Here is a 14,627-nt window from a genome sequence, read left to right as displayed (position 1 = left end):
AGTTTAATCAATATACGTTTTGATCGTTGAGTTAAAAACCAGTTTAAACAATATACGTGTTATATAAAATTTTTATGTGTTTTTATGGACGATATCGCGCCAATATAATAATTTAAATAAAGTTATGTTTTCCAAGGAATAATAATAAGGTAAGCACCAGCTAATTTTCCTAATTTGATTTTCGTACCCAACATTATTTGGTCCTTCGAGCCGGATCCCGTTCCCATTTTATTGTTATTCCCTGGGATACATTATTGCCATGCCAGAGTGAACATTTACTTAATTGTTTGGTTGCCATTAATTACCATTATTTAATTTGAAATTGAAATTGAATATTTTATTTGAAATTTAATTTTAAATTTATTTGAAACAAGAACAAAATACAAACGATTTTTGATAAATAGGTGGTTTGATTAAATTATTCTTGTTTAAACTTTGTTTTCCAAATTGTTTTGTTTTTTTTTCCCTTTTTACCATCAAAATGCCTACTAGTCAGGAAAAAGCGGCTTCCGATCTCCAGGTTTTAATTGCCAGGCGGGAACGATATTTTCAAAGTATACAACAAGCGTTCGATTTAATTCCACGTTTGAATGATTTAAACACATGCAGGCAATTTAAAGCAAGATGTAAAACGTTGGACAAAGCATATTCCGAATTCGATGCCGTTCAGAATAAAATATTAGAAACAAACGCCTTAGCAGCTGTAGAACATCGAATATCAGACGTTTTAGCATCCTCACAGGCATTTGACAATTTGTTCTATGCTGTTAGAGCTGCGGAGGCTTCTTGGCCTGAACCACAAACCGTTTCAACTCCTTCCGCCCCAACAATCAAACCAAAATTGCCTCATATCACTCTGCCGACATTTGATGGGACTTATGAAAAGTTTGATTCATTTAAATCATTATTTGATACATTGATTCATAATCAAGGCCATCTCTCAACAATTGAAAAGTATAGCTATCTACGTTCTTCCGTCTCCGGCACTGCTCTGACTGCCATACAAGGTCTACCATTTGCGGAAAATTCCTATGAAACTGCCTACAAAACTTTAGTCACTAGATTCACAAACAAAAGAGTTATTGCATCTAATGTGTGTCAGAAGCTATTTTCTGTGAAACCTTTTACGCAAGAAAGTCAACTTAAAGGTTTTTTAGAAGATTTTAATGTTCAAGTGGAAGCTTTAAACAACCTTGCTTTAACTAGTGTTTCGGATTTTCTTATTTCGTTCATGGCTCTTAGGCTGCTTGATCCTCAAACACGTCAAGCTTTTGAGGATACAAGAGCTAACGATCCTACTGTACCAACTTATGCCGATATCCGTAAATTTGTAGAAGGGCGTATTGCTACATGTGAGGTAATTAACTCTTCGTCAGCAAAGACAAATTACCCTAAGCCGATGGGTTCTATGAAAGTTCCAGTTAAAAGAGCCATGGTTGCTCATGCTTCTCCTCCGCTGAAGCCTAGTGTGCAATCAACCTCTTCCAAGCCTGCAGATTTGAACCACACCTGTCCATGTTGTGCTAAATCTCACCGAGTCATAGAATGCAATCAGTTTGGTAATATGACTATTTCGCAACGCTATGAAGTTTTACGTAAAAAACTTTTATGCTTTTCCTGTTTTGGACCACACGCTCGATCGACATGTTCTTCTAAATTTTCATGCAGACATTGTGGTTCCAAAGCCCATCATACCATGCTTCATAATGATAGTAAAGCCAATATTCCTCCTATATCATCTGCCAGTGAGCCTACCGTTGCACTGTCAGGTAATATTATGCCTTCGCCGTCTGTACATCAGCATAAGCAAATCCTATTGGGAACTGCTATAGTTAGTATTCCTGATGTATTTGGTCATCATCATGATGTCCGAGTTTTAATCGATCCAGGAAGTATGATCAATATTATTTCCCAATCACTAAGGGATCGCCTTACTTTACCAATGACAGCGTCTAACATTCGCATCTCGGGTATAGGATCCGGGAAACCCCAACCAGCCAAAGGTACTGTTGTTTGTACTGTCAACTCAAAACATAGTCCGTTCTCTATCACCGTTGAAGCGGCTGTGTTACCAACCATAGCAACTAAAATTCCTGCCGTCCCAGTTGTACAAAATATTGTCAATAAACTTTCTCAGCTACAACTTGCCGATCCTCAGTTTTATAGCCCTGCTTCGGTTGAGATGCTCATCGGAGCACAACATTACGCCAACCTTCTGACTTCGGAACCTGTAGTTCCAGGTCATCCCTCTCTGGTTCCATCCATGTTCGGAACACTTGTTATGGGTGAATGTCCATCGATGTCATCGAATGAGTATCAATCATATTGGATAATGCACTCCGACACAGACCTTTCGTACCAGTTACAGAAGTTTTGGGAAGTTGAAGAATTGCCTGTCAAAACTCCGTTGAACCCAGAAGATGTTAAATGTGAGGAACACTTTGTCAAAACTCATCGCCGTGATTCCGATGGAGCTTATATTGTACGATTGCCATTTCGTAATGGTGAAGCTCCGGAGCTAGGTGATAACCGTGTCTCTGCACTAAATCGTCTAACTAAACTAGAAAAACGTTTAGAAAAACAGCCTACGTTTAAAGATTTGTACCATGCAAATCTTCAAGATTACCTCAGTTCTGGTCACATGGTACTTGCCGAGAAGAACTCGTCTTATGTTTTGACCCATCATGGAGTTACGAAAGATAGCTCCACAACTAAAGTTAGAGTTGTATTTAACCCTGCTGAGAAAACCAATGCCACCTTCCCTTCTTTAAATGAGACTTTATTAGCCGGTCCTAAGCTTCAAAACAGTATTAACGATATTATTTTGAATTTCCGCTTGCACCGAGTTGCTATCACAGGAGATGTAAAACAAATGTATAGAGCCATCAAATTGGATGCAAGAGATAGTAAGTTTCAGCAGATATTGTGGCGTTTCGATCCCTCTCAACCTGTACAACAGTATGAAATAACCCGTGTTTGTTTTGGCATTACTAGCTCGCCTTACCATGCCCTCCGTGTGATGAAACAATTAATTCAAGACGAAGGATTTAAATATCCGACTGCTGCTAAAGTTCTAGAAACTGACATGTATATCGATGATGTGTGTACCGGAGCTTCCTCCATTGCTGAAGCCCGTCAGCTACGTGCCGACTTATCTGCTTTGTTATCGACGGCTGGGTTTGAGTTAAGAAAATGGGCAAGCTCTCATGCCGCCGTTCTAAGTGACCTACCTCACGAATATAAGGAAAAGCCTCACAAATTTGGTGACATTGAAACTATTCAAGTTCTTGGAATTCAATGGATATCTGAGGATGATGTATTTTGCTATCGAATTGAAACCATCCCTAATTGCACCACTAAACGCCAAGTTTTATCACAAATTGCCCGTACCTATGATTTACCAGGATTTTTGGGACCTGTAGTTATCTGGATGAAGATATTGATGCAAAAAATCTGGCTACAAGGAATCGACTGGGATGATCCTTTACCGTCTCGTATGATTGATCAATGGAGTCAGTTTGCCAAAGAAATGCCTTGCCTTCAAACCATCAAATTCCACGTGATATTCTCGACACTTACATTCATCCACCTGAGCTTGTAGGGTTTTCTGATGCCTCTAGCTCTGCAATGGCTGCTGCTGTCTATTTGCGAGTCGTTTGTTCGGATCAACGCGTGTTGATTAGCTTGATCCGTGCTAAAACTAAAGTCGCTCCAGTAAAACCAGTCACTATTCCCCGCCTTGAGTTAAATGCCAGCTGCATGCTTGCTAAGATTATAGAATCTTTATTGCCACTCCGCGTTCGTCTTCATATAGAAAAGCTTTACCTATTTACAGATTCAATGGTAGTTTTGTCATGGCTACGAACCCCTGCTCATCTACTCAAGGTTTTCGTTGCTAATCGTGTTGTTAACATTTTAGATTGGACTTTACCATCTCAATGGTTCCATGTTCCAACAGCTGATAACCCTGCCGATATTGCCAGTCGTGGCTGTATGCCAAGTCAGCTTGTAAACCATAAGTTGTGGTGGTCAGGTCCCGATTTTTTGCGCGAAGATTTTTCTTTATGGCCAAGCCAAGAAGTAGCCTCGGTTCCTGACCTGCCCGACCTAAAAGAGGTTGACCCATCATTGATAGGCCATGTTACAGGTGGAGATGATGGTGTTGTTCTTCTTCTAGAACGTTTCTCATCTCTTGTTAGAGCCAAGCGAGTTATAGCATGGATGTTGAGATTTAGGAGAAACACTTCGCTTCCCAAGGAACAACGTAATTTCCAGTGTTTATCTGTCGCCGAGCTTCGAAACGCCGAAATAGTATTAATAAAAATCACTCAACATTTTTATTTGCCACACGAAATAGATTCTGTCCGTCAAGGAGTTCGATCTAAATCGTTTCCCTCTTTAACACCTTTTCTCGATAATGATCTCCTCAGAGTGGGGGGTCGTTTAGCTGAAGCTCCAGTGTCATATGATGCTCGCCATCCCTTTATCTTACCTGCCAAATGTCATCTTTCTAAGCTCATTGTGGAACATTTTCATATTACCAGCCTACATGGTGGTAATAAAATTGTCCAGTGTCTTATCCAACAATCGTATTATATCCCTCGGGTGCGTGAACTGGTTCGTAAAATCATTTTCAAATGTACTCGTTGTGTCCGTTTTATTGCCAAGCCTAAGCAACCATTTATGTCCAGTTTGCCTGCGTCACGTTTCGTTCAAGGTCGACCCTTTGTTCATACTGGGGTAGATCTAGCCGGACCATATCCCATAAAAGATGGATCTCGACGAAATAGTCCAATTAATAAGTGTTATTTTGCCCTTTTTGTGTGCTTCTCAACGAAAGCTATTCACCTTGAGCTATTATCATCTCTCTCTACCGACTGTTTTCTTGCCGCTCTAGATCGTTTTATTGCGAGAAGAGGTTTGCCCAAAACTATGTTTTCTGATCAAGGTACGAACTTTGTAGGTGCGTCTCGAGTTCTGGAAGAAACTTTTCAATTTGTCAGAGAAAATAGTAAGATTTTTTCGGATTACCTTTTGGGACGGGAAATCGAGTGGATTTTTAACGCTCCAGCCAACCCGTCAGCCGGTGGTTTGTGGGAAGTCGGGGTAAAGTCGGTTAAACACCACTTAAAACGTCTCTTATCTGATAGAGCCTTGCTATACGAAGAATTGTGTACCCTTCTTGCGCGCATCGAGGCCATCCTGAACTCACGTCCGTTGGGTATTTCTGCCTCTTGTCCCATTGACGATATTTCTTGCCTAACTCCTGGTCATTTTTTGATCGGAGCCCCGTTATTGTCTCGCCCTGAACCAGACATTACCAATGTACCCTCCAATCGTATCCCAAGGTGGGAACTATTGCGTCAAGTGTCCCAACATTTCTGGAAACGGTGGTCCCGTGAATATCTGCACACTTTAATTCAACGACAAAAGTGGTGGGATCACGTTGAGAATGTAAAAGTGGGTGATGTCGTGGTTATCATGGTCGAAAACCAGCCCCCGATCAAATGACCATTGGCAAGAATTACTGCCCTGTTGCCGGCGAAAGATGGAGTAGTTCGCATCGTTAAATTGCGAACTAGTTCCGGCCATCTCACCCGACCCGTTCGTAAATTGTTGATACTCCCTGTCCTTCCGTAACCTTATACAGTCCACTTAGTGTTTCCTGTGTCCCGTTTCCTGTTAAATGTTGTCCCGTGCTTTATTTTAATTTTAATTTCGAGTTTTGTAAAAGTGCCAAATGCTATCGCTATAGCATCTTTATTTGTATTTGTAATTTTTAAATATGGTTTGCCAATCGCCGATTTCACAATTGTCTAAATGGTTAAAGGTGCAATCCATTGCAGTTGAAAAATGTTCATTTTGGTGGGGGGTAATGTATGGACCTTCCTTATGGTACGGATCCCTAAACCATTCCCTTTTCACTGGTGCCTACACAAACGCACAATGCGCAAATTATGTGCGTGATCTAGACACACCTTTAATCAATATACATTATTGATCATTGTGGTGTGTTAAAAGCCAGTTTAATCAATATACATTATTGATCATTGTGGTGTGTTAAAAGCCAGTTTAATCAATATACGTTTTGATCGTTGAGTTAAAAACCAGTTTAAACAATATACGTGTTATATAAAATTTTTATGTGTTTTTATGGACGATATCGCGCCAATATAATAATTTAAATAAAGTTATGTTTTCCAAGGAATAATAATAAGGTAAGCACCAGCTAATTTTCCTAATTTGATTTTCGTACCCAACAATTGTTTTCTCGTAAGGGGCCAAACTAGGGCAAAACTTTGGTATAAATTTTCTCCAAAAATATAAAAGATGGAGAGAAATATAGAAATTTTCAGAAAGTTTCAATTAGTGAATCTTATGAAAAAAGTTTTCTAGAAAATATTGTCGAAAACTAGCACAAATGGCGACCGGAGGGCGATACAAGCAAAAAAAGTTGTGCCAAAAAACAGAAAAAAGTCCGAAAATTTTGATCAGTGATCGTATCAATGAGGAGAATTGTTCCGAATTATCTAAATATTAACTAATTGATTTATGAGATAATATGTTTTTAAAGAATCTACACATTGCCTTTCTAAATTTTGAGCTTTAAAGTATGGTACGGTTTAAAATAAATACAAATAATTAACGCAATCAAGAATTAATTTTTGATTGTTTTATTATTTATAAATATAAATTTATCGAAATATATTAGTAATACAATGATTAAAACTTTCTCATAATTAAAATTTGTTTGATATGCACTGGTAATAATCAACGATTGATTTTGTCTATACCTGCAATAAGCCACATTAACTAATTTAGCTCATTAGTGGTTTGTTGCATATGCTCATTCGGTCCCATGGAATACTCCCTCTCATCCTGGGGGTACTTTTTCCTCCATGCATGTACCTATTTATTTCAGTTTTCTACCACATAACCCACACACAAACTTACATATATAATATACGTATATATTGTGTATATGTAATATTTTAACAAATTTGATTAAAATGCTAAAACACAACATTGGGCGGGAAAACGTGTTTAAAATACCCTATCTCATTAGTAATAACTGGACCGACCAAATTGTTAAACACATCTCTATGTGTGTATATACATGCTGTATACAGTAAGCCCACTAAATTCTATTTCTAGTTCGAAGATTGATCCGAGGAAAATTTAAAATCTGATAACATATTCAGATAAGGACTCATAAAATAGCCATTCTTATGGAGACCTCCATAACAGCTCCAATTATGATGATTTTTTTCAAAATGATTCGTTTTTTATATTATTTAAAATCAGAAACATTTCAGAGGGGGGAAATAATCTACAGGGGTAATAGGCAATGTCGCGACTAATATATCGACGCCCAGCGCTAAATGGCTTATGATAGATGTTTGAAGTTTCGACAAGATATTGATTTTGTTCTATAGGTGCCACTGAAGAAAGGATTTTTCGAAATTAATCCCCAAAAAGATAAAATAGGGGATGAAAATTTGTATGAAAATGTATACAATTCTTCATTTTTGAATTCTTTATTTAACCGATTTAAAAATGCCTTCACCTATAAAATTCTACATGATCAGCAAGTAATATGGGTTCCAAACCAAATGTAAAAATCCATTAAAAAGTGAATCCGTCATTTTTGAGTTCGTCGTAACGGTTTCTCAAGAATGAAACATGGCCTTGGACCACGGACTAGTCGTAGTCTTGCCAAGTATTGTGAGAAAAAAAATTGAGTCAAACTGATTTTGACCATATTGTTACCCCAAAAAGTCTGCTGTTGTCTCTATTTCATTTTTGCTCGTAAAAAATCTGTAAAGATTGAAAGATAGATTCGTCTGTTTCTTAAATATTTAGGGATATTCCCGTTTTTGGTTATCGTCTTTTTCTAATCTTATCTATCACTTTTTGTTTGACATACTGTATATATTTATAAATATAAATAGGTACCACACATCAATATATACACGTATGTGTGTACAGGATGATTTAAAGTAAGTGTCCACCTCTAAAGGAGTTAATTCTTGACAATAAAACATTAAAAATGGTTATATTGGCGGCCCGAAAAGGGCCGCTTCTTTCATGATTACAGCGGTTAAAAATTTCGTGCACAATTGGTAAATTGTTAGAGATAGAAGAACACTATCTAAAACGTAAGATAGAATAATACAATGGACATATAAACATCTCACAAATATTTCGGATAAAAATATAACGGCTGTATTCCGAAGGAATTTTTTCGGAAACATCTTTCTAAGAATATTTTATGATATTTAAGTGCGAAGGATAACTCCCTTCTGTTCTAACACTTATTTCAATCACTCTGTATATGTATATTTTCTGCTATCTATAACAGAACGTCCTGTATATTATATAGGTACAAAAGATTGTATATAGTTAATATTATATAAAATGGGCATAATATACATATTATATATATAATTATATAGTTAATGAAAATGCTTTTATGGTTTGTATATTGTTATTAATATTTATAAGCATCATTTAGCTTGTCTATTATTATCATCATCACTTATAGTTAGAGAAGATATATTGTATTTTTGTCCCATTTGTAAATTTTTTTATTGATTTTACTATTTTTATCTTAAACAGGTTAATTTTATTCAACTTATTTTTCAAACATTTTTCACATAAATCTGATCTCATTAGTGGAGTCAATGAATACATAAAACAGGCTTTCTTAGGAAGTCCTCAGGAACAGCTCCGATTTTGATGATTTTTTTTTAAGAACGATTCTTTTTGTATATTATTTAAAATCAGAAACATTTCAGACGGGGGAAATAATCTGGAGGGGGAATAGCCAATGTCGTGACTGATATATCGACTCCCAGCCTAAATCGCTAATGATAGAAGTTTGAAATTTCGAGAAATTATTGATTTTATACTGTAAATGTCACATAAAAAAGGATTTTTCGAAATTCATCCCCTACAAGGGTGAAATAGGGGATGAAAGTTTGTATGAAAATATATAAAAACCGTCATTTTTGAGTTCATTTCTTAACCGATTTTAAAAATTCTTTCACCTATATAATGCTACATTATCAGCAAGTAAAATGGGCTATATTTTATTTTCAAAAAAATTAAGGTTCCGTACCAAAAGTTAAAATCAATTAAATACTGAAACCGACATTTTTGAGTTCACTACGTTACCGATTTTAAAAATTCTTTCACCTATAGAATGCTACATTATCAGCAAATAACATATGTTGTATTTTATTTTCAAAAAAGTTAGGGTTCCGCATTAAAAGATAAAATCAATTTTTGGTGTGCGTGGAAAAAAATCACGCAAGAATGAATTTTTTTATATAAGTTGCAAAAATATTGTTTAAACAATATAAATAACTAGTAGTTATCCACGTTATAGTCTTCAATTCTCTTAAGTTCCCTTATGTTCACTATTTAATGGATTGTCCTGACCATGACTTTTAGTGCGAATCCCGAATAATTTTGAAAAGAATATTCGGCCATGTCACTTGTTGATAATATAGCATTCTATAGGTGAAAAAATTTTTAAAATCGGTAACGTAGTGAACTCAAAAATGTCGGTTTCAGTATTTAATTGATTTTAACTTTTGGTACGGAACCTTAATTTTTTGAAAATAAAATATAGCCCATTTTACTTGCTGATAATGTAGCATTATATAGGTGAAAGAATTTTTAAAATCGGTTAAGAAATGAACTCAAAAATGACGGTTTTTATATATTTTCATACAAACTGTCATCCCCTATTTCACCCTTTTAGGGGATGAATTTCGAAAAATCCTTTTTTATGTGACATTTACAGTTTAAAATCAATAATTTCTCGAAATTTCAAACTTCTATCATTAGCGATTTAGGCAGGAAGTCGATATATCAGTCACGACATTGGCTATTCCCCCTCCAGATTATTTCCCCCATCTGAAATGTTTCTGATTTTAAATAATATACAAAAAGAATCGTTCTGAAAAAAAAATCATCAAAATCGGAGCTGTTCCTGAGGACTTCCAAGTAAAAACACTCATTGACTCCACTACATTATATAATTCAAAATTTAAATAATAAAAGTGAAGTATTGATAACGGACTACTTTGGTCACTACATCTGGTGGCTTAATATCAAACTAGTTTTAATGTGCAGTTTTAAGGAATAAATAGAATAATTGCCTTTCTTGTATTATTTTTTCCAAATACATTATCAAATCAACATTTAATACAACTTGCTTTTTAAAGGACGAATATATCATGAATGTTGTTCTTTTTATTATTATCACAGCCATTCCTAATTGCACTTGTTCATAGTATTAATTTTTTTTTATTTTTTTATTTTTTCACCATCTTGGAACTTTTCAAGGCAGTACAAGAAAAAAACGTGGCTATTCTAAAAAAAAATCATTTTTTAATATATTATGACAAAAAAAGGTAATAAGATTCGGTAAAGTAATAAGCTTCGAAAAAATAGCTCAAAAACGCGACATGCTTGCATTTTTCACCTAAACCCGCTTTTCATGAACAAAACTGGTAAGTTATTCCATTTTTTGTCACTGATCCATTTATTCCATGTGGTCGATCTTCTAAATTAACACTCTGCAAATACAGTGCTGAGAAACTCACAACATCACTATTTTCATTATTTTTACCACATAATATAAAAAAAAACTAGCTGCAATAATTTTCTCAGCTTTTCTAAAATTCTTCTGACCTGAATTTGATCGGAATTAATTAAAAATTTCATTTAGATTAATTAAAAAATAAAGGTAAACAAACTGTCAAATGCTTGCTTGTACACAATACGTAGCCATTTTTTAAGCCACGCCTTCAGGTCACTTATCAATTATCTATAATTTAAAAATCAATCGCTGAATGTGTTGCCAAGCAATAAAAATATGAACAAATTAATAGACCTTTTCATCGATTTACTTTTGTTTCGGACAGTTGTCAAAAAACTATTACACCTAAGAAAGTTAAATATATTTTATCTTTTTCAAGCAGCGCTTTTTGAGAAGGATAGAAGATATAAGATATGTCTTTACTTGATTAAAAACAGTTCGAAACAAAAAAGAATCATTTTGTAAATGAAAAGCCCTATTACATTATGTCCAATTTTAATAGAAAATATTATAAAGGTTTAAATAAATACAAAACATCTTAAAGGAATAAATAAAGACAACCATTTTCGTACAGTTTAGTTAGTGAATTGTTCATAATGTGTAGCTAAAGGCACTTGTAACAGTTTATGAAAATTGATCTACGTTCATAGAATACAAAATTTTATTGCTACACGGTGTATTTTATATGAACGTAATAATTTGTACTAATTTAAAGAAAACACGTTATAGTATATATAGTTATATTATTGTGAACAACTTCTTTGAAATAATTTATCCCAATGTGGTCTCAAAATACTTACTTTATTTTAATTTTCAAATTCTGGAATAATATTTTGTTGTTGCTCTAAAGAATTTTGCGATATAAAACGGAAATTTCCACAAACAGAGGTATATACCAATTTTATTTACTCTATACAATGTATCTTATTATCAGTTAATATTTGAGTTGACCTTGTTCTTTTGAATTATAATTTGAATTACCTAATTATTATACCATTTCACTTTTCGAAATGAATTGAGCTAGATAGATTTGACCATTCATTTCCATTGGAATTTATATGTCATAACCACCCATTTTTTTCGGGTACGGAACCCTAAGCTCGCATTTAAAATCGGTTCATCTGTGTAGGCGTTACGATGCCACAGAGAGACACACACAATTAGCGGTCAAACTTATAACACTCCTTTTTTTTGGTTCGGGAGTTAAAAAGAATATGTTCTTAAACAAGTGCCATCGAGTCACAAAACACCCTGTATATAATGAGTAAAATAAGGTTTCATTTGTTATGTTTATGATGATGACGATCATAATAAAGTCATCAAATAACTGATGTACGCGCAGCGTAGTACAATGTTACATAACAAACATAAACAACATTCATCTGCTAGTATGTACATCTATCTAGTGTTTGTCATCTTATCATGCATTCATTTATCTCGTTTCGTATCTCTAAACTGTCATTCATTTATCGTTTGTATGTATAATATGTGTTTCGTAATAATTGTGCGTCTCGAAAAAAAGATCGTCATTCTTTTAAATAACAATAATAATTAGTATCTTTCTTATGCAATTAGGCTTAAGTACGTCTCAAAAAATCAGGCATTAAGTAGTTGGGCCACGCAAACGAAATCTTAATAAATCGTTAAAATTTTAAATATAAGTAATTAAAAGCTAAATGCACACGCTGTTGAAATATGTTTGAAAATTTACCACGGCTCACATGACATAATTTCAAAGAAAAATGATATTTTTAACAAACGCAGCTAGAAGAAAGGTGGGTGCAAGGCAATCTTTTTCATTTCTTCCTCTGAAGGGGACCTACCGTTTTGACAAACAAACTCGCGAGAAACTTTCTTCAATTAATTTTTCTTTCTTTAATTTTTAAATACAAAATACGGAAAGACAAAAAGTTATCACACAGACATGGGTATGGGTATGAGTATGGAGGTTAGCGGGCCATGCTCAACCATCGCACCTCGAAGCAATGGTTCAGAGCACCTAGCCAAATAGACCCTTGTACTCTGTCCCCGCTACGCTTTTCAGTGGCTATTATAACCAACTGATGTACTGAAACCCAGGATCTGCCTAGCGCTGAGTTTCCTAATTTCTTCTGGTTCGACTATGGCCGGACCAAACATTTCCTTCGCTGATGTATGAGCGCCGGGCAGTAACAGAGAAAGTGGATCGATGTTTCTTCTGAATTTTCTCCGCATCTGTCACACGCGGGAGATTGTCTTTTTCCAATCTGATGTTGGAACTTGTTCAGGTTATCATGCCCTGTGAGTAACTCTACGATGACTTTAATATCAGCTCTGTTTAGTTTCAAGATCTCCTCGGCTCTGTTACCGAGCGAGTCACCTTCACCTAACAGGCTTTTGGCGATTCGCCCTCTCTCGTAGCTGGTCCATGCCTTTAATTGTTGGTTTTTCAGATTATCTCCTAATCTCTTTAGACCTTCTTGGCATGGCATCCTCGCAAGCTTTTCTTGAGTGGGAACACAGACAAGGAATTATCCAATTATAAGGAATGGGTTATTAATAATTTATTATCAACAAAATCAAATTTATTTTATCGTAATCTGTCCGTTCTCTTAAAAGATACTAATGTTTTTTAAAGTATTGTAATATTACAATTTTTTGTAAGTATTGTAATATAAATGACTGAATAATTGATAAATAGACCAGAGTAGATAATTTTTGAAACCAAAAAAAATTACAGTAGGATCAAACCCATTAGAAAAGCAGGGGAATATGATCAAAATGAGAGGAAACATAAATTACGGTCGATCCGAGTTCGGGAAGTGGGAGGGGGTGAGCTTTTAAGGGTAAAAAATGGTTTATCTTGATTTCCGGCAAAACTACAAGTCCTATGGAAAAAAGTTAAATGGCAAAGTTGTAGGCAATAAAAAGATCTACAACTTTTGTATTTGCAATTTTTTCACATAACCTCAAAATTTAGATGAAAAATTCAAAAAACTAAGTTTTTGGTTTTTTATTTATATCTTTTTCAAAAAATTTTTTTTTTCTACGAAATTTTGTGAAAACTTACCTGATTATGTCCCAAATACACTGTAATTTATTTGATTAAAAATATTTATTTTTTCGCTTCATTTTAACTTAATATCAAAAAAGCACCCTAATTTTCAATCGAAAATTCTGACGTCAAAATATCAGCTTTTTTCAAAAAGTTTGGGGGCTTTTTGTTCCTTGAAATATCTACTTTCTGATGGTGTAAAAAAAAATATACATTACTATAGGAAATATTCTTAGAAAATGCAAAAAATTGAAAAAACAAATTCGAAATTTTTTTTTTAATTACTATGTACAATTTCATCAAAAAATGTGATTGCTGCAATTTTTTTTAGTTAAAAAGTTTATTTATTTTACTCAAATTACATTCATGTCATAGAAAATCTCATACAAAATAAATATACATGTAAATCGTACTATTGAATTTAGAAACTGAATTCTGATTACGTTATTCATTAAATTTTTTTTTAAAAACGTTAAATTTGTTATTTATAAATACCTTATCTGAAATTCTAATCAGTTATTCATTAGTTTTTGTCTCGTTGGAGGCATTTCTTCATCGTCAGATTCGACAAATCTTTCCAACTCTAGTTGATCGTCGAAATCTTCAAGACCATCATCTTCGTCTCCAATGTTATTTCCAGTCTGCATTGGTTCTTCATCCATAATTTCCTCTGAATCATTTACTTCCTCGTAGATTCTTTCTTCCATATTGGAGCAATTTTCAGAACCATGACAATTAGTGCATAAATTTGTGCATTTTAAACCATGTTTTCGGCAGCCATATTTTAAACTGTTACATCCAGTTTCACAGCTGCAGCAAATAGTTTTGAGCAATACTTCCGGAATTAAATCCTTTTCTGTAAATTTGGGCATAATGCCACGCTGATGTTGCTTCCAGCCCCAATCTGTTGCTGTCAATTCGTTACCCAACCAAGTTTGAAGTTGATAATATGCTCTGTAATAATGTTGTTCTGCTGCTCCT

The 14,627-nt window shown here is 34.5% G+C and overlaps 1 protein-coding gene across 1 annotated transcript; it reads left to right on the top strand.

Moving 5' to 3' along the window:
- The first annotated feature begins 481 nt into the window (after nucleotides 1-481).
- On the top strand, nucleotides 482-12,193 carry LOC123295843. The gene is made up of 3 exons (XM_044877305.1): nucleotides 482-3,512; nucleotides 3,920-4,194; nucleotides 12,188-12,193. The coding sequence occupies exons 1-3, from the start codon at nucleotides 482-484 to the stop codon at nucleotides 12,191-12,193; spliced, it is 3,312 nt and encodes a 1,103-aa protein (XP_044733240.1).
- The last annotated feature ends 2,434 nt before the right edge of the window (nucleotides 12,194-14,627 follow it).

Source organism: Chrysoperla carnea, chromosome 3 (assembly GCF_905475395.1).
Source record: "Chrysoperla carnea chromosome 3, inChrCarn1.1, whole genome shotgun sequence".
In the NCBI taxonomy this organism is placed as follows: domain Eukaryota; kingdom Metazoa; phylum Arthropoda; class Insecta; order Neuroptera; family Chrysopidae; genus Chrysoperla; species Chrysoperla carnea.
This window is presented reverse-complemented; position numbering and strand designations above follow the sequence as displayed.